Consider the following 21,887-nt stretch of genomic DNA (forward strand, 5'->3'; position numbering starts at 1 on the left):
AGGCCTCAGGAGCAGATGGAATCCCCGCCGAGGCACTAAAGCATGGCGGAGAAGCACTACTGGCGCGAATTCATGAACTCATTTCTCTTATCTGGAAGGGGAAGGAGGAGAGCATGCCAGGGGATCTCAGACGCCGTAATTATGACCATCTTCAAGAAAGGTGACAAGTCCGATTGCGGTAATTAGAGGAGTTTCCCTGCTGTCTGCCAAAGGGAAAGTCATCGCAAGAATCCTCCTCAATCACCTTCTCCCAGTGGCCGAAGAGCTCCTCCCAGAGTCGCAATGCAGATTCCGCCCAAGGGGCACAATGGACATGATCTTCACCGCACGTCAATTACAAGAGAAATGCAGGGAACGGCACCAACTACTGTACATGGCTTTCTTTGATCTCACAAAGGCCTTCGACACTGTCAACCATGAGGGATTATGGAGTGTCCTCAAATTCGGCTGCCCTCAAAAGTTTGTCACTATCCTCCGCCTGCTTCACGACGACATGCAAGCCGTGATCCTGACCAACGGTTCCACCAGACCCAATTCACTTATGAACCGGGGTCAAGCAAGGCTGTCTCATCGCACCAGCGCTCTTCCTTGCTGCAATGCTCCATCTCACCCTCAGTAAGCTCCCCACTGGAGTGGAGCCAATTTACAGAACAAATGGGAAACTGTTCAACCTCCGTCACCTCCATTCCAGATCCAAGGTTGCCCCATCCTCTGCCGTCGAATTACAGTATGCAAACGACACTTGCGTCTGCGCTCACTCGGAGGTCGAACTCCAAACCATCGTCAACACCTTCACCGAAGTGTACGAGAGCATTGGCCTTACACTAAACATCCGTAAAACAAAGGTCCTCTACCAACCTGCCCCCGCCACACAGTACTGCCCCCGATTATCAAAATCCACAACAGGGCCTTGGGCAATGTGGACCACTTGCCATACCTCGGGAGCCTACTATCAACAAGGGCAGACGTCGATGACAAAGTCCAACACCGCCTTCAGTGTGCCAGTGCAGCCTTTGGTCGCCTGTGGAAGAGTGTTTGAAGACCAGGACCTCAAACCCAGCACTAAGCTCATGGTCTACAGAGCAGCAGTGATACCCGCCCTCCTGTATGCCTCAGAGACATGGACCATGTACAGCAGGCACCTCGAAGTACTGGAGAGGTACCACCAACGCTGCCTCCGCAAGTTCCTGCAAATCCATTGGCAGGATAGGCGCACCGTCAGTGTTCTTGCTCAGGCCAACATCCCCAGCATCGAAGCTCTGACCACGCTCAATCAGCTCTGATGGACCGGTCACATTGTCCACATGCCCGATATGAGACTCCCAAAACAAGCGCTCTACTCGGAGCTCTGGCACGGCAAGAGAGCCCCAGGTGCCACCTTGGAAAAAGTGTAACATCCCCACCACCACCTGGGGATCCCTGGCCCAAAACCGCACAAAGTGGAGGAGAAACATCCGGGAAGGCGCCAAACAGAGTCTCTTCGCCGGGAACAAGCGGAAGCCAAGCGCAGGCAGCGCACGTCAACCCAAGCATCCCACCCACCCGCCCCTTCAAACACCGTCTGCCCCACCTGTGACAGAGACTGTAGGTCCCGCATTGGATTAATCAGTCACCTGCAAACTCATTTTTATTGTGGAAGCAAGTCATCCTCGGTTCCGAGGGACTGTCTAAGAAGATATTCTAAGTCATATTGTTAAAGAAGCTAGATGAAGTTGTATTCTGATTCCATTATAATTAAAGACTCCATTTTGTGGGTAAAAGGCAGCTTCTTCAGAGATTTGCTGAAACAACTGATATCTGTAGAATGTCAACACATCTGCAAGGCTTTAACGGTCATATAAAATAGCCTTGGATAGTTCAAATCTTCTCATGAATACATCCGTTTATCTTTTTCTGTACATGTAAATAGATAAGGTAGTTTATGTTATGTCCTTAGACTGTGCTGTGGAGCCGTTTACCTCCCGAGTCTTTGATATGTTGAGCTAATAATAACCAACGTAAAACCAGCAATGAAGATCATGGAGAAGGTGATGTAATGGCCTTTTACCTGAGCTTAAAAAGCAAGATTTTAAGAAAGTTACAAGATGAAACAGAAGGATGAGATCTATAAAGTTGAGCTCAATGACTGTAATTTGCAATCTTCTACAGCAAAGCGTCACCATGTGTTCTGAGGTGTTGTCTGAGAGTATGCTCATGTAACCCTAAATAAACTTGCAAGTATTTGACTCCTGTGTCCAGAACCCTCATTTCTGGTACATAAACTAGAACTATAGCCTCAGTCTATTGTTACAATATTTAAATTCTCTTAACACTCAATATAGTGATGCAACTCATATTTGTTAATTATCTTTCAAGTGAAACCTTTGACCACTAACAAATTATCATGCTACATGATTTTATTTTAGGCAATATTTTGTAAAACCAAGTGTCAAATCATACCACTGACTTTAAATAGGGCAAAAAAATACACAAATTACATAAATAATAAGCAGATAGCATAGGTTGCATTATAGTAGGGAGTGCACCTAATGGCTCAGGAGGAAGGTGCCAGCTTTGACATTCAGTCTGCCTTGAATTAACTGATCTCAGTTAGATGGCCATAGGGGACCACAACTGCATTTTGAGAAAAGATCAGACAGAATTCCAGTTCTTGACATTACCCAACTACTCCTGCTGGAAGCATAAAGAAAGATGGATTTCAGATTGAAATTTTCTGTGATGTAAAATCACCTACTTAGTTATGATTAATGGCCAGGACCGATGAAACTGCCCTCAGCAAACAGTCAATATAGTTGAAAGAGGATGGAAGATAAAATTGGCAAAGAAAACTAAGGTAGACCAAGATTAAAAAATTACTGCACAAGCACATTATCATTGTAGCCTTTACAATCCAGCTCACAGGTTACTAAACTGTGATCATTTCCTCAATTATAGTGCTAATAACTTAGAGCTATTTTGTCCCCTAAAATAATTTTCATTGAATACCTGGTCAGCTATGTTGCACAATCTATACAACAAATGCACAGTATTTAACTTTTCTAACTATTAGTCTATTGGCTAAAGCAAATGAGTAAAACATGAATATATGGTAGGAAACCTTTACCTAATTTTGGACAGGGACCACCACGTGCTATCTTGACTAGTTCATTAGCGTCCAATGGTGTATGCATATTTGTATAACTCTTGCGTTCCATCACTGTATAATTACACACTATATATTTTACGTTTGAATATTAATACCTTTCACTTTTCCAATAGTTTGTCTAGAATTTCTGCTCATGATGGGAAGTGTGATAATACCACTGGATTTTTCTACAATTGTTGAAGACAGAAGACAGGCAGTTCCGACAAGACCTGGAAGTGCATCACCTTGTACTACTGCTACACCCAACTCTTCCTGTAAAATAGACAAGTGTTATGAGTTTACACAATATTTAAAAATTCAAGTGATCCAACTTGTTCTTGCTGGATAAAATATTGAAAAATTCTTTAAAAAACCAATCGGGGGGGTGGGAAAAGAGTGAAAGTAGGGGGGGAAAGCACTTAACCTTCCTCAATACCCTCGACCCCAATTTTTATTTTTTTTAAACCCTCAATCCCTCTGTCCTTGCTGAGTACCACACAATCACCCTCTCTTCTCCAAGGTCCTTGAATGTGTTATTGCCTTCTAATTTGGTGTTCATTTCTACTACAACTGCTTGAATCCCTCGTACCAAAATGGCTGAAAGTCTGTGCCTGTGCTGCATTATTCAGGCCATGTCACGCCTAGACTCGATTACACCAATGCTTTCCTTGCTGGCCTCCTTTCCTACACCAGTGGATTTTAAAATCTGCCAACTGTATTTTATCCTGCACCACATTCTGCTCACCCATTACATCTGTCCTTGCTGACAGGCATTGGCTCCCAGTCCTGTAATGTTTCAAATTTAAAATTCTCATCTGTGCTTAAATTGCTCCATGCCCTGAAGACATCCTATCTTCGTAACCTCCTGCAACCCCCACTCAGACTGTTCCTCCAACTCTTCCTCTCTCCATTAGAGGCCGTGCCTTCAGCTGCCTCGATTCCACTCTTTGGCATTCCTTCTTTGTATCTCTAATACCTCCTCTTGAAAATTCACCTTTGACCAAGCTTTTGCTCACTCTCAACACCTTCTTTGCCACAGCAAGAAATTTATGGTCTGGGTGTTCATGTGATGCTCTCACACTCTGTTGTTTAACAGCTTTATTCAGGGGTAGGCCTCTGTCAGACAATTAATGAAGGAAACACCAAGAGTTAGAAAACTTTTTAAACATTACAAGATAAAAATGGCAACTAGAACCAAGACAGCAAAACTGGAACACACTCCCATGTCAGAAAAAAAAGGTGAAAAAAATGGGAGCTTTCAGTGGCTGAACCCAGCAAAGCTAATTAGTAGATATATCTATTGCACCCAGCATCTTTGCTTGCTGCCAACTGAGTCTGGGTTTATGCTCATCAAGATTTGTGCTGTCAACACAGGGCCGAAAGACCTTCCTGGAATAGGGCTTCCCTCATTTTCTCTGTTCTCTGAAGGATTAATCTTTTGACAAAAATAGCCACTTGCCATAGGCAACTTGGTAGAAGCTGCCCACCTGTGAACCAATGTGAATTTTTATTTGTGTCTGAAAGGGGAAAGAAGGGAATGAATGTAATTGGATTTGAGTACAGGAGCAAAGAAGTGTTACTCCAATTATATAGGGCCTTGGTGAGACCAGGGCCTTGGTGAGACCACACCTGGAGTACTGTGTACAATTTTGGTCTCCTTACCCAAGGAAGGATAATACTTGCCATAGAGGCAGTGCAATGAAGGTTCACGAGATTGATCCTGGGATGGCGGGACTATCCTATGAGAAGAGATTGTGTAAACTAGGCCTGCATTCTCTTGAATTCAGAAGATTGAGGGGGGATCTCATTGAAGCATACAAAATTATTACAGGGCTTGATAGGGTGGATGCTGGGAGAATGTTTCCATTGGCTGGGGAGTCGAGAACCAGGGACCACAGCCTCAGGATAAAGGGTAGGCCATTCAGGACTGAGGGGAGAATAAATTTCTACAGAGGGTGGTGAATCTTTGGAATTCTCTACCGCAGAGGGCTGTGGCGGCTCAGTCATTGGGTATATTCAAGGTGTGGAGATGCCGGAGTTGGACTGGGGTGGACAAATGTAAGAAGTCACACAACACCAGGTTATAGTCCAACAGCTTTATTTGAAATCACAAGCTTTCGGAGCGCTGCTCCTTCTTCAGGTGAAGTGGAGAAATGCATAAAGACACAGCTTATATAGTCAGAGAATCATGTCAGATGTTTACAGGTAACCTTTCCAACTGCCATTTATCACACCTCGGCAGAGAGATAATCACAGCAGTCAAAGGGGTGAATGGTGTCCAAACAGGTCAGTCAGGGAAACATTACATCAAAGAACAATGAGGTGGGGTCACAAGGGGTCAAATATTGCAGATGCTGGGGTCTGTATGAAAAACAAAAAAAGACAAAAAACATTTTTTTTGGCTGGAAATCACAGCAGGTCCGGCCGCATCTGTGTAGAGAGAACAAGCCAATGTCGACTCGAGTCTGGATGACCCTGCATCAGGTGGGGTTACATGTAGCGTGACATGAACCCAAGATCTCTGTTGAGGCCGTCCTCATGGGTGCGGAACTTGGCTATCAGTTTCTGCTCGACGATTTTGCGTTGTCGTGTGTCTCGAAGGCCACCTTGGAGAATGCTTACCCGAAGATCGGAGGCTGAATGTCCTTGACTGCTGAAGTGTTCCCCGACTGGGAGGGAACACTCCTGCCTGGTGATTGTTGCGCGGTGTCCGTTCATCCGTTGTCGCAGTGTCTGCATGGTCTCGCCGATGTACCATGCTCCGGGGCATCCTTTCCTGCAACGTATGAGGTAGACAACGTTGGCCGAGTCACATGAGTATGTGCCATGTACCTGGTGGGTGGTGTCCTCACGTGTGATGATGGTACCTGTGTTGATGATCTGGCATGTCTTGCAGAGGTTGCTGTGGCAGGGTTGTGTGGTGTCGTGGTCGCTGTTCTCCTGAAAGCTGGGTAATTTGCTGCGAACGATGGTCTGTTTGAGGTTAGGCGGCTGTTTGAAAACGAGTAGTGGAGGTGTGGGGATGGCCTTAGCGAGGTGTTCGTCGTCATCGATGACATGTTGAAGGCTGCGAAGAACATGGCGTAGTTTCTCCGCTCCGGGGAAGTACTGGACAACGAAGGGTACTCTGTTGGTTGTGTCCCGTGTTTGTCTTCTGAGGTCTATGCGATTTTTCGCTGTAGCCCGTCGGAACTGTCGATCGACGAGTCGAGCGTCATATCCCGTTCTTACAAGGGCGTCTTTCAGTGTCTGTAGGTGTCCATCGCGTTCCTCCTCGTCTGAGCAGATCCTGTGTATTCGCAGGGCTTGTCCATAGGGGATGGCTTCTTTAACGTGGTTAGGGTGGAAGCTGGAGAAGTGAAGCATCGTGAGGTTGTCCGTGGGCTTGCGGTAGAGTGAAGTGCTGAGGTGTCCGTCTTTGATGGAGATTCGTGTGTCCAGGAATGAGACTGATTCTGAGGAGTAGTCCATGGTGAGTTTGATGGTGGGATGGAACTTGTTGATGTTATCGTGTAGTCTTTTCAGTGATTCTTCGCCGTGGGTCCATAGGAAGAAAATGTCGTCGACGTATCTGGTGTATAGCGTTGGTTGGAGATCCTGTGCAGCGAAGAAGTCTTGCTCGAACTTGTGCATGAAGATGTTTGCGTATTGGGGTGCGAATTTGGTCCCCATGGCTGTTCCGTGTGTTTGGGTAAAGAACTGGTTGTCGAAGGTGAAGACATTCACCTTCGACAGGTATATTCAAAACAGAAGTCGATAGATTTCTGACTAGTAAGGGCATCAAGGGACATGGCGATAGCGCCGGTGAATAGAGTTGAGGCAGAAGATCAGCCATGATCTCATTGAATGGCGGAGCGGGCTCGAAGGGCCTACTCCTGCTCCTATTTCTTATGTTCTTATGTAATTGGGAGAATGAATGTAGTTTGGGGAAATAAGGCTCCATGGGACAGACCTGCCTAGATTGACACCATGCAGATTTGTCATTTCCTTAAGCTAGTGATATCTTGGAACACCTTTCAATGAATAAATATTGTATAACAAGGCTCTTGAGGCTATACCATCCTCTTTTTTGAAGGGATGGGAGAAAGGGAGCAATCTCCTTGATTAACATTTTATTTTTGCTCTCTGGAGGAGTGATTGTGTTGGTATGCTGGGGTCATTTTAGAAGTGCACCTGGCCATTGCTCGGTATCAGATCAAATGAGGTGACTGCATCGATGAAGACAAGTCAGTCACTTGAGTGTCAATCGGGGACAGGACATACCAGCCATCGCCAATATCAACATTTGCTCATGCTGACCCAGTGCCTTAAGCTGAAGGTTGAGCTAATACATATCCAACAACAGAGGCCAAATGGGACATACGGCATTCTCTTTCCCTCCCACCACCCCACCAACCACCCCCCCACCCCCACTCCTACTAGCATCTTTTCTGCTAAGTGAGAGAATACAGAATATGGTTCATCTAGGGTGCCTTGAAGTGGGCTTGCAAATCTTTACTTTGACACTCCATTCTTTATCCTATAGTTCGAAGAGTCCTTTGTCAAGCTGGATAGACAAATAGAGTCTATACATTCTGGTGGGCAGGACTTTCAACAACTGAACCAGTTATATCAAACCTACTTGCAGAGTCTAGAACAAGGTTTGCCTATGAAAAAAAAAAAACTGGTGACATTGGAAGGCACAAAGATGCATTGTGACTGACTTTTGCTGAGAGGACTTCTCAGCAGTTGATGGTAATTTTGAAGCCAGACACCAACAAAAACAGGTAGCCACAAACAGACCACAATCACTAAAGAATGTTGTAATTTGGTCTAAAAAAAGTTAAAAATACACATCGACGAGCCTGGACAAAACCTCCCCGGGACCGAAACAGAAGCCTTAAATTCCCGAACTAGCAAACCTGTAATATGTACCATTACCCAAGAAATCATATAAAGTTTGCTGAATGTAACAACTTGAAAAGTTTTATTTTTTATTTTCACTGTGTGGGAAAGAACCAAGGTTGCTTCTAATTACAGAAGAACGAGCGGAGGCGTCCATCAGAATTAGGTCGTTTCAGTAGGGGGCAGGAGACAAGATCATCTTATTCGCCAGGTTCCAAGGCATACGCAAAATCTGGCTGTGAATGACATGATTTGTATCCATTGTTGCTGATTAAGGAAATTTTCTAAAGTATTGGCCATTTTCTGCACTGAGGTAGTTACCAGTTTCTCATCATCCTCCTCCTCAAAACCTGTGTCAATGAGATGGTGTTCTAAATGATTTTTCTCATGAATACAGCAATTACTACTCCAGCATGGAAGTTTCATATTGAATCCTTTCCTTCCACCTCAAACTTTTGTACACACAATTTGCTGATGACACAAAGATAGGTGAGAAAGCAAGTTGTGAGGAGGACACAGTCTGCAAAGTGATATAGATAGGTTAAGCGAGTGGGCAACAATTTGGCAGATGGCGTATAATGTGGGAAAATGTGAGGTTATCCACTTTGCAAGTTTTGGTCTCGGATATACTTGCATTGGAGGCAGTTCAGAGAAGGTTCACTAGGTTGATTCCCGAGATGAAGGGTTGTCTTATGGAGAAAGGTTGAGCAGTTTGGGCCTATACTCATTGGAGTTTAGAAGACTGAGAGGTGATCTTATTGAAACATAAGATTCTGAGGGGGCTTGACAGGATAGATGCAGGGAGGAGGTTTTCTCCTCGTGGGGGGAATCTAGAACTAGGGGGCATAGTTTCAGAATAAGGGGTCGCCCATTTAAAACAGAGGAGAAGGAATTTCTTCTGAGGGTCGTGAATCTTTGGAATTCTCTACCCCAGAGAGCTGTGGAAGCGGAGTCATTGAATATATTCAAGGCGGAGATAAACAGATATTTGAGCTACAGGGGAGTCATGGGTTATGGGCAGCAAAGTGGAGCGGAGGCCAAGATCAGATGAGCAATGATCTTATTGAACAGCCTACTCCTGCTCCTATTTATGTTCTTATAACACACACGTTGATAATTAATTTACATATTTCCCTTAGAAGGTTTTTTTTTTTTTTTTTTTTTATAAATTAAACTGTGCAACAGAACAAAAATTGTCATACCTCAAAGAAGTCAAAAATCAGTTCCAGGTTATCTGGCTCCATGGTTTGAATGCTATACTCTGTCCACTGGCCAGGTTCCAAGGCATATCCAAAATCTGGTTGTGAATGACGCGATTTGTATCCATTGTTGCTGATTAAGGACATTTCTAAAGTATTGGCCATTTTCTGCACTGAGGTAGTTACCAGTTTGTCATCATCTTCCTCTTCCTCCTCAAAACCCTCCAATGTCAATTTTACCCTTAAAAACAAAATGGGCATAAAAGAATTCCAATTAAAAAATACTTGCAGGGCATTCACTTCATATCGAAGAATCTGTAACTTTGTACTGGACAGTTTAAGAAAAAAAGGACTAATTGCAAGCTCAGTCTACCAACCAGGCAATTAAAGTAATTCCTGGAGTTACTGCTGGCATCCAAGGCTTTCAGCTAGAACCATGATTACCTTGTTCATACAACCAATATATTGCATATTTGAGTCACCATCAGATCTTTTCATCTACATAAAGCACCATTGTGTGAGGAGAAAGAATCCTTTAGGGAGGGAAATCTGGAGGTCCCGCCCAGGCTACTTGCCAGCTTCATAATGGGAAAAAAAACACGTATGTGCGACAATTTGAATGGGTCGTGCACCCCCCACTCCCCCAAAAAAATTTAATGGAAATTGCCTAGCAAGTCACTCAGTTGTACCAAACCATTGTGACCCACAGACTAGTCAAGCAACAGCACGACAGTCATACGCTCAGAATCATACCTTTCAACCAACACCCCAGACTCAAACCATCATCCCTGGGTATGTCCCGCCCCGCCGGCAGGATAGACCTACCAGTGGTGGCGGCATAGTGGTATACAGCTGGGAGCCCTCAACGTTGACTCCGGACACCATGAAGTCTCATGGCATCAAGTCAAACATGGGCAAGGAAACATCCTGCTGAATACCACCTGAAGCACAGAGTAGCATGGGCACAGAATGTACTCTGGGTGGGGGACTTCAATGTCATCACCAAGAGTGGCTCGGTAACACCACTACTGAGAGTTGACCGAGTTCTGAAGAACATAGCTGCCAGACTGAGCCTGTGGCAGGTGGTGAGAGAACCAAAATGAGGAAAAAACCTGCTTGACCTCGTCCTCACCAATCTACCCGTCGCAGATGCATCTGTCTATGACAGTATTGGTAGAAGTGACCACCACATAGTCCTTGTGGAGACAAAATTCCATCTTCACACTGAGGATACCCTCCATCGTGTTGTGTGGCACTACCACCATGCTAAATGGGATAGATTCAGAACAGGTCTAGCAGCTCAAAACTGGGCATCCATGAGGCGCTGTGGGCCATCAGCAGCAGCAGAATTGTATTCCGCCACAATCTGTAACCTCATGGCACAGCATATCCCTCACTCTACCGTTACCATTAAGCCAGACGACCAGCCCTGGTTCAATGAGGAGTGTAGAAGCACCAGGCGAACCCGAAAAGGAGGTGCCAACCTGGTGAAGCTGCAACACAGGACTACAAACATGCTAAACAGCGGAAGCAACACGCTATGCTCAGAGGCAAGTGATCCCACAACCAACAGATCAGATCAAAGGTCTGCACTCCTGCCACATCCAGTTATGAATGGTGGACAATGAAACAAGGGGAGGAGGTGGCTCAATGAATATCCTCATCCTCAATGATGGCAGAGCCCAGCACGTGAGTGCAAAAGACAAGGCTGAAGCGTTTGGAACCATGAAGTGCTGACTGGAGGATCCACCCCGGCCTACTCCAGAGGTCCCCAGCATCACAGAAGCTAGCCTTCAGCCAATTCAATTCACTCCGCATGACATCAAGAAACAGCTGAGTGCACTGGATACAGCAAAGGCCAAGGGCCCCGACAACATTCCGGCCAGTGCTGAAGACTTGTACTCCAGAACTAGCCGCGCCACTAGCCAAGCTATTTCAGTACAGCTACAACACTGGCATCTACCAGACAGTGGAAAATTGCCCAGGTATGTCCTGCCACAGAAGGCAGGACTAATCCAATCCAGCCAATTAGCACCCTATCAGTCTACTCTCAATCATCAAAGTGATGGAAGGGGTTGTTGAGTAAGTGTCGTTTGACACCGTCATCAATAATCTGCGCACCAATGCTTAGTTTGGGTTCCGCCAGGACCACTTGGCTCCAGACCTCATTACAGACTTGATCAAGACATAAACAAAAGAGCTGAATTCCAGAGGTGAGGCGAGAGTGACTGTCCTCGACATCAAGGCAACATTTGACCTGGTGCAGCATCAAGGAGCCCAAGTAAAACTGAAGCCAATGGGAATCAAGTGTAAAACTCTCCACTGGCTGGAGTCATACCTAGCACAAAGAAAGATGGTTGCGGTTGCTGGAGGCCATTTGTCACAGCCCCAGGGCATCACTGCAGGAGTTCTTCAAGGTAGTGTGCTAGGACCCCCAACCATTTTCAGCCGCTTCATTACTGACCTTTTGATCAGCCATGATCTCATTGAAAGGCGGAACAGGTTCAAGGGGATAAATGGCCTACTCCTGTTCCTATGTTCCTTCAATCAGAAGGTCAGAAGTGGAGACATTCGCTGATGATTGCATAGTGTTCAGTTCCATTCACAACTCCTCCGATAATAAAGCAGTCCGTGCCCACATGCAGCAAGACCAGGACAACATTCAGGCTTGGGCTAATAAGAGGCAAGTAACATTCACACCACACAAGTTCTAGGCAATGACTATTTCCAACAAGAGAGAATCTAACCACCCCCATGACATTCAATGGCACTACCAGCAACGCCCACATCCAGTGAATAAAAAGAGATTTTCTTTTAAATTGTAAATGCTTTTAGTTACAGTATGTCTTAATTCACTGGTCTAATGCACATAGCTATATAGCCCGGGCACTGTGCAAAAGTGATGTAAAGTTGTTGACAATGCCCGAAACCGGCATTTTCGGCGTCCCCACGGGTGTGTACACACGCGTAGGGATCGGAATATCTGACCCATTATGTTTTAAAGAAACCAAAGTTGAATTTGTAAGAATCAATACTATCTGCTTCCATCTTCTCCCTAGGGACCATGTTCCGTAGATTTACCACTCGCTCACAAAATCTTTCCAGATTAGTTCTGAATTTACCCCCTTTCGACTGCAGGCGGTGTCCTCTGGTTCTACTCTTCCTTTTGATCTAGACAGGCCTCTCATTATTCAATAGGTTGAAACCTGTACTCTCAAGTCAGTATACCATAGTACTTCACGATGAAGCAGGAGTTGAAACTCAGAGCTTCATTTCATCTTTCAGGTTACAAAATATCAAATTTGCATCAGGTTTTTTATCCAATTCCCCTTCCATGTCACAGACATATTATACTTAAACTAATGCAATAATCCACCTCTTGTTCCCCATTACTCACGGGCCCACCATAAATCGAGGTGAATGCAATAATCTTGCCTCACATTTAGGCAGGTCATATTGACTGGTACTCCAATTTTCATTAGTTATAGACAGTTAACACTTTGGTGGGTTTTAGATGAGGCCGAGCAGACAAATTATAGTTTGATTTATTAGCTCTGCAATTATCTAACTTAGTCCACTATGATTGCAAATGCAAGTTGATAATCCTAGTAGTCACTGAAAGAGAGAACACTTCACAGAACTCCCTTCCAGCCTCTTCATAACACAAGTGAAGATCAGTTTTAAAACTTAAACAATTATTTTTATTTGAAAAATAACCCAATCTTCCAATGCTGCTTCAACAAATAAAACTTCTTCTGCACAAAATAATTCTAATGCCAGAGCAACTTGGGTTCCATTAGTTAGAATATGTAGTGCCTGCATGGCTAGAAGTTAAGAGTATCAAAACATTTAGACTTTTAAAAAATATATTGCTCAGACAGTTGTTTTTATTTTAGAAGATTGACTAATAAAGCAAAAAAAAATGCAGAATTCTGCTACTGTCACAACATTAATTTTTCATGTTATGCAAGTTGGTAGCACTTTACCTTGGGAGTCAGAAACTCATGGGTTGAAGCCCCATTGCTGATTTCAGCATATAATCTTGGCCAACAGTTAGTGCAGTTCCAAAAGTGATTCATTGGATGAGGACTTAAGCACCAATAAAGAAATAACTTGCCTTTATGTAAGTGGCACAAGGAAATACAGCTGAAAATAACTGACAGAAGCAGACATCTCAGAAAATTGATGCTATGATATCTGAGAACTGAAAGTCTGGAGAATGCAAAGTGGAGTGCTATGGCAAGATCCAAAGTCTTTTGTGCTCTAAAGCTATACTCCAACAAACCTGGTTTCATAGAGGGTTAGCAAGGCAATAACACTAAGGGAAGAAAGGTCCCCACACAAGTAAAAGTGTTTACAGTTTCACTGCTATTATTATGCAAGCTCCTCTTGGAGCGACACAATGTTAAAATATCGACACACAACTCAGTAGTTTCTAAACATCATGCGCAAATACCACTCCAGTTCCATTGTGAGGTTGGATTACTCACGGGCAATTCTCTCAAATCTGTAGAAAATAGATCCCAGTTTGACCAATGAATATCGTCAACCTCATTCAGTTCACTGGTCTTAATTTCATTGCATATGGCAGTTACAATTAGCATCTCCTAACAATCAAGTCCAGGTTTGATGTTCTGAACAGTCTTAATTGAGCGTTAAAATTTAAATTAACAAAAATAGTTTACCTAAATCTGGATTTCTTGAACTTCTTCTTGGATATGGAAACTGGAGGTTTCTCAGAATAGTGTAACCTCAAACGAATTTCACTTTGGCAAGTTAACCACCCAGAATCCAATTTCTCAACACCATCTATAAACACAAATCAAGTTATTCAGTTTATGTCCATTAAAAAATAAATTCTACAAAATCTTCCAAATACAGTATCAGCATACATTTTGGAACACTGCTAATTAACTATCACATAGAAACATAGAAGATAGGAGCAGGAGTAGGCCATTCGGCCCCTCGAGCCTGCTCCGCCATTCAACGAGATCATGGCTGATCATCCAAACCCTAGCACCCGGTCCCTACACTGACAGCCATCCCACACAAGCCCTATCCCCGTAACCCCATAACCCCACGTATTTAATCCCCCCAAACACTAAGGGCCAATTTTTTTTATCATGGCCAGTCAACCTAACCCGCACATCTTTGGACTGTGGGAGGAAACCGGAGCACCCGGAGAAAACCCACGCAAACACGGGGAGAATGTGCAAACTCCACACAGTCGCCCGAGGCCGGATTTGAACCCGGGTCTCTGGCGCTGAGGGGCAACAGTGCTAACCACTATGCCACCGTGCTGCTCCACAGACCGTTTGTGTGCGCAGGATTTTTGCACAGCATTACATTCTGGTTGAGCCAGGTTATTATACTCCAGTATCAGTGACAGCACAGTGAATCTTTTATTAGTGTCAAATAACAGAAGCTAACAGGTTAGTGCTCTGGTAACTCTAATCAGTTAGATTCCAAAACATGTTACAGGGAAGAATTGTTGCACATTGTCTTTATAAAAATTACTAACATAAATTACACTGTTAAAAACATAAAACTAAAATCTAGAAGAAAAAACAGTCAATCGTAACAACAGATTGTAGGTCTTCTTTCAGAATGCACTGAGGCTTCACAACAAAAATCCAATCTGTCTCTCTCACTGTGTACCCTCAGTAGAATCCCTCATCTGATCATCCACACTCTCCAATCTTAATAAAATGAATTTGGGTTGCTGTTAAAAAAGCCAGTGGGCTAATTTCATAGAAGGGACTAAAAAGAAGCTAGTGGACAAATGACATAGAAGAGACAGAACAACTTAATTTTGTCAGCCTTAGCTCAGCTGTAGCACGCTCACCTCCATCAGAAAATTGTGGGTTCACGCCTCACTTCTAAGATTTCAGCACATAATCTAGGTCGACACTTCAGTGCTGTACTGTGGAGGTGCTGTCTTTCAGATGCAATGTTAAACTGAGGTCATACCTGCCCTCTGAGATGGACATAAAAGATCCCATGGCACGATGGAGTTCTCCCCAGTGTCCTAGCCAACATTTGTCAACCAACATTAAAAAAAACATTTCCTGGTCATTGATCTCATTGCTGTTTGTGGGACTTCACTGTGCACAAATTGCCTGCCACATTTCCCTACATTACAAAATTGATTACACTTACAGAAATACTTAATTGGCTGTGAGTAGCTTTGGGATGCCCTGAGGTTATAAAAGGTGTTTTATAAATGCAAGATCTTCCTTTTCTTCTAAATTTGGTCTGGAAAAGTCTCTGATGTAATAATTTAAAACTTACATCTTCAACACAATTTTCTAGATAGTGATTCTATCTGATGTATCCTTATTCACACCATACTCTAAGACAACTTGACATAGATAGTAGAGTTGAGGAAGTGCTAACAAGGTGTCTAAAATAACTACTGTTGTTGTTCATGTGGGGACAAATGACATTTTGGAGAGTTGGCCAGAAATCATGAAGCACAGATCATAAAAAGATGGTACAGTACATAACATTAAATGATATGGGCTTCAGGGAGGGATGAGAATCTGCAGCTACGCAATCAAACTAAGAGCCAACGAAGGGAAGCTAATACAGATGAGAGTTTTCAATTATCCAGGAACAAACAATGAGCAAGCACAAGAGGTAGGAGGCCCCCAAAGAGGCATTAATAATAAACAGTGGCTTTTTAATTTATCATGTAGAGACTAGTGCCAGCGGAGACAATATATTGGATTTAGTATTTAGTAATAGCTTATTGGGTTACCCAGAGGTAGGGGAGAATCGTGCAGAATCAGATTGCTGGTGTCACATTTTAAAAGACTCAATTTAGAGATATGCAAATAGCAGCAGTTAAGTGAGAGAGGGAGCCGAGTGCAGAATACTCCAATGCACAAAAAGGAGATACTTTTTTTTAAATCCTGAAAGGAAAAGCTTATACATCTTAATAAAAAGGGAGTATACAATGAAAAAATCCACAACAGCTACATGTGGAAACCAGCCCATAAGGAGGTATAGATATAGGAGTAATAAACACACTAGTCATTTAGATAAGGAAAGGCACAAAAAAGTTAATGTTCTCAAAGGAAAGTATTGGGAAAACAAATTATTTCAACAGGAGGATAGTAGAAAGGAGTCACGACAATGGAAAGGTATCTTTTAGTTATTTTAAGAGTCAAAGTTCAGTTAAGGGCAAATAAAACAATTAAAGGATGACTTGAGGAAGATTATAAATCATGACAAGGCACAGCAGAAGCAATGAACTGTTAATTTGTATTTTTTTTTTCCCTAATTGAGAGAAGGTTAGATCTGCCCCTTGCCTAGCAAATAGGACTAAAACCTAGGTAGATCATTTGCACATCACAAACAAAATGGTACTAGCTAAATTAAATGGGTCAAGGTAGGAAAAGCAGCTGGGCCAGACTTAATTTTTCCTAGGGCGCTGAAAGAAATGGCAGGGGTTTTGTGTGAAGCCCTGATGAATATTTTCCAAACGCTCATTGGAACGGAGACAGTGCCATATGATTAGAAAAAAACCAGGTGGTCCCCTTTTTTAAAAAAGTTAAAAAAGTCAAAGTGTGAATTATAGACGCGAGTCTTACTTCTGCAGTGGAGAAATTGATGGGAAAGGCCGATAAGGGATGCTATAAATAAGCATTTAGAATGAAAAGGGTTATGGCAGCTAAGAGGTCCTGTTCTGAAGAGGGACTAGAATGGTGAATCAAGGAGATCCAGTGGACACGGTTTACTTAAATTTCCCCCCAAAAAAACTTGATAAAGGTGCTGCATGAGGGATTCTGTGGTTAATTTAGATCTCACGATGTGGTTGAAGTGAAGTGGAAAAAAATGTCTAATGGGTCATAAACAAAGGGTGTTTCCAAATGGAACAACTTTCCAATGGGGCCCAGTCACAATTGGTTGATCAAATGCATCAACAACCTGCAGGACAGCATAAGCAGCAGACTACAGTAATTAAATTCATGCACACCACCAAATTATATGGTCGTCAGAAACTTAGAAAAGGGAATAGATTACAAGTAAGTAGGCCAGAGTTTGGCAAATGGCTTTCAAAATGGACAAGTGTGCAGTTGCACACAAAACAAGGGCGAAGAGTATAGTTAATGGGTTTAGGGCCTCTTGGAACTTGCCTGATCACCCATGAAGTCAGAGAGGATTTTTTTTTTGGTGGGAGAGGGGGAGGATTTGGTACACGAGGATGAAATCCGCTGAAGGATGGGGGTGGGTGTGTGAGGGGCCAGCACATATGCGCCTGATAGTCTTCTCTTGTCCTAGATACATAAAAATATATATTGAATTCTACATCTCTCCTTCTGCAGCAATGGATCACCAGTCCAAGCAACATCAATCATTCAATGGTCCTAGTTCAGGACAATTTGCCAGTTATCATAAGCTCCAATCTGTCTGCATGTGAAGCACCGAAGGGTTGAAACTTATTTTCAGGGAGCAGGGGTATTGGCCCATGACCAGCTGTAGCCAACAGTATGTCCCGTCTCATTTTTAGTAGTTTCCTTTAAATTTTGCACTGCAGTCGGTTGCTGAATATATAATTTTTTCCTGCATCATTGTGCCAGTACACCATTAACCTGCAGGTGCTAGTTAATAAAAAGGACAAAATATATTGTTGACAGCCAATAAAAATAAATGAAAAGATGCATCCTTCGGAGTGGTAAAGTAACAGTGTACCTCAGTTGCAATACTTTAAATTAAAACAATACTGTTTGTTTGTTTTCAGACTTGTCTCTTGTTTTTGATGGTGGTGGTGCTATTAATAAAGGCTGTGCCCTTTGATGAATTGCTTTCGCTCTGGCAGACCCTTTTTTGATATCTGTTGTGTTGTTCAAGAAAGGTACAAGTCAGTGTGCAAATGCCATTTAGAATGCTTTATTCTGTTTTCATAAAATGCATGGGTATTTACATTTCAGCAAAAAGGGCCGCTCAATCAACCTATTTCAATTCATACACAATGAATTACGCAATTTATTTTATGGGGGGGTAGGAAATGTAAAGATATTTACAAAACCTCTCTTCTGGAATTAACATAGGCCAAGTAGAGTCCACTGTGAAACAGTTAGTACATAATCCATGGAAAGAATAGGCTTCATAGGTCAAACAATCCTTTGTTATCTCAAGTATAGAAGATTGAGGGGTGATCAAATTGAGGTCTTTAAGATTATGAAAGGGTTGGATAGGGTAGACATGGAGAAAATGTTTCCACTTGTGGGGGGGGGGGGGGGTAGGTATAAATATAAGACGGTCGCTAATAAATCCAATAGGGATTTCAGGAGAACCTTCTTTACCCAAAGAGTGGCAAGATTGTGGAACTCGCTACCACTAGGAGTAATTGAGGCAAATCGCATTGGTGCATTTAAGAGGAAGATAGATAAGCACGAGGGAGAAAGGGGTAGGATATGTTGATGGGGTTAGATGAAGAGGGGTGGGAGGAGGCTCATGTGGAGCATAAATGCCAGCACAGACCAGTTGGGTTGAATGGCCTGTTTCGGTGCTGTAGTGGACTCTATGTAACTATTTGTGAAGAGAAAAAGATTGGTGAAGTCAAGCTTAGGTCCTTTGGAGTCAGAATCAGGGGAATTTATAATGGGGAACAAAGAAATGGCGGACCAATTAAATACATACTTTGGTTCGGTCTTCACAAAGGAGGACACAAATAACCTCCCAGAGATGTCGGGGAACATAGTGTCTAATGAGAGGGAGGAACTGAATGAAATCAGTATTTGTAGGGAAAAGGCGTTAGGGAAATTGACGGGATTGAAGGCCAATAAATCCCCAGGGCCTGATAATCTACATCCTAGGGTACTTAAGGAAGTGGCCCTAGAAATAGTAGATGCATTGCTGGTCATCTTCCAAAATTCTACAGATTCTGGAACAGTTCCCATGGATTGGAGGATAGCTAATGTTACCCCACTGTTCAAAAAAGGTGGTACAGAGAAAACAAGGAATTATAGACCGGTAAGCCGGATATCGGTAGTGGGGAAAATGCTAGAGTCCATTATAAAAGATGTAATAGCAGAGCACTTGGAAAACAGTGACAGGATCGGACAAAGTCAACATGGATTTACAAAAGGTAAATCGTGCTCGACTAATCTACTGGAATTTTTTGAGGATGTAACTGGTAAATAGATAAGGAAGAACCAGTGGATGTGGTGTATTTAGGCTTTCAGAAGGCTTTTGATAAGGTCCTGCATAAGAGATTAGCGTGTAAAGTTAAGGCACATGGGATTGGGGGCAAGGTACTGGCTTGGATAGAGAACTGGTTGGCAGACAGAAAGCAAAGAGTTGGAATAAATGGGTCTTTTTCCGAGTGGCAGGCGGTGACTAGTTGGGGTACCGCAGGGATCGGTCCTTGGACCCCAGCTATTCACAATATATATTAATGATCTAGACAAGGGAACTAGATGTAATATCTCCAAGTTTGCGGACGACACAAAGCTGGGTGGGCATGGGAGGAGGATGCCGAGAAACTCCAGTATGATTTGGACAGGTTGGGTGATTGGGCAGAAGCATGGCAGATGCAATATTATGTGGATAAATGTGAGGTTATCCACATTGGTGTCAAAAACAGGAAGGCAGATTATCTAAATGGCAATAGATTGGGAGAAGGGGAAATGCAACGAGACCTGGGTGTCCTTGTGCACCAGTCGCTGAAGGTAAGCATGCAGGTGCAGCAGGTGGTTAAGGCGGCAAATGATATTTTGGCCTTTGTAGCGAGAGGGTTCGAGTACAGGAGCAAGGATGTCTTGCTGCAGTTGTACAGGGCCTTGGTGAAACCGCACCTTGAGTATTGTGTGTAGTTTTGGTCGCCTTATCTGAGGAAGGATGTTCTTGCCATGGAGGGAGTGCAGCGAAGATTCACCAGACTGATACCTGGGATGGCAGGAATGACGTATGAGAGATTGGGTCGATTGGGCTTATACTCGCTGGAGTTTAGAAGAATGAGAGGGGATCTCATTGAAATGTATAAAATTCTAACAGGACTAGACAGACTAGATGCAGGAAGGATGTTCCCGATGGCCGGGGAGTCCAGAACCAGGGGTCAGTCTAAGGATAAGGGGCAAGCCATTTAGGACAGAGATGAGGAGGAATTTCTTCACCCAGAGAGTGGTGAACCTGTGGAATTCTCTACCACAGAAGGCAGTAGAGGCCAATTCATTAAATATATTCAAGAAGGAGTTAGATATATTTCTTAAGGCTGAAGGGATCAAGGGATATGGAGAAAAGGCAGGGACAGGGTACTGAATTTGGATGATCAGCCATGATCTCATTGAATGGCAGAGCAGGCTCCAGGGGCCGAATGGCCTACTCCTGCTCCTATCTTCTATGTTTCTATGAATACAACTTAAATTCAAGTGTTGCTTTTGTTAAAAGGTGAGTTTTCAAAAGATATAAAAATCCACTTTACAGCCAGTGGGACAGAGGTAGGATTAGTAAGTTAACAAGCTCACCCTACACATGAGCAGCCATCAAAACTGGGACAATAGGGTATTTGTTTCAGACACTTCCAGTAAGCAGTCACACTTGAGGTTAGGAGGATTTGAAATCAAGCATACATAGCCTGTCCTACATTGGGGTAGAGGAGTGGGAGAAACAGACAGTGTAATTGGCAGCTCTACTGACCAACAGGAGTGGTCGAAGGTCAAGTCCCCATCCCATTGCCAATGGGCACAAGGAACAGAAAAAAAAAATACATGTTTAGAATCAGTTCCAAAGGCTCCCAAGTGAGAAGGCAAGTGATTTTTAATTAGAAAGACTGCCAAGATAACTGGTCAGATTTCAGAGAAAGACTGTCCAAGAAAATTGAATGTTTTCAGCCTGTTAAAAAGAATGTGTCACCAATTTTGTATTATTTTTCTTACTTACGAGGGATTGAAGTTAAGTTGTATTAATTGGAGATTTCCTATAACTATTGCTCTGTACATTCACTTATTGACAGCTTAGCAATTCTTATCTGGCCTGGTCTCACTAAAGTGTTACAGTCCACCTTTCAGAGGGGGACAAGTGTGAGGACCATGATACTGTACCCTGTTCATAAAACAAGGGGTGTCATTAATATTGGGCAATGAAAGCAAACTCATTGAGGTGCACAGATCTACTTATGGAAGAACAATGACATGAATGTGAGAGAATATCTTAGAGCAGAAATTTGTAACTCATATTTCTTAATGTAATTGTAGCTGATGTTGAAGTGGTTTCATCTATGCAATGGGGAATATGAATAAATGGATAAAAAGAAACACTATTTTGATTAGTGCATGGTATTAACTTAGCAAGGGTCAACTGCGCAATAAGCATTAGAGAAATATTAAACATATACAAACGAGCATGGTTCACAACCATCACAGCTTGGAATTTCATTCAACAACCAAGACCAAATAAGGATGATGGACTAGAAACAAACATATTTACAGATGAACTATCCCAAGAGAAAAGTCAAGCAAATGGTTTCTGAGAAATACACACATGCACAATCCTAAATGCCATGCATCACAACAACATCTTATAAAGCATACCCAAAATCACTGGTAGAATATCAGAATATATACCCATTCTGTGCACTACCAAAGTGGTAGGAGCCAAATTCATAGCCACAATGAGCTTCTGTCTCCACAGTTGTGAGTCCTTCCCAAAAGAAGCCGTGGAAATAAAAGTCC

At 43.1% G+C, this 21,887-nt stretch overlaps 1 protein-coding gene across 1 annotated transcript in view; it reads right to left on the reverse strand.

The window, feature by feature from the left end:
- The window catches only part of gpcpd1 (glycerophosphocholine phosphodiesterase 1), a 77,718-nt gene that overhangs the window by 35,569 nt on the left and 20,262 nt on the right, over positions 1–21,887 (reverse strand). The window contains 3 exon segments of the mRNA XM_085981729.1: positions 3,241–3,397; positions 9,211–9,448; positions 13,893–14,016. Coding sequence (XP_085837855.1) covers positions 3,241–3,397; positions 9,211–9,448; positions 13,893–14,016 — 519 coding nt within the window.

This window comes from Somniosus microcephalus, chromosome 3, assembly GCF_052327205.1.
Source record: "Somniosus microcephalus isolate GS21.2 chromosome 3, FLI_Smic_1.0, whole genome shotgun sequence".
Lineage (NCBI taxonomy): Eukaryota > Metazoa > Chordata > Chondrichthyes > Squaliformes > Somniosidae > Somniosus > Somniosus microcephalus.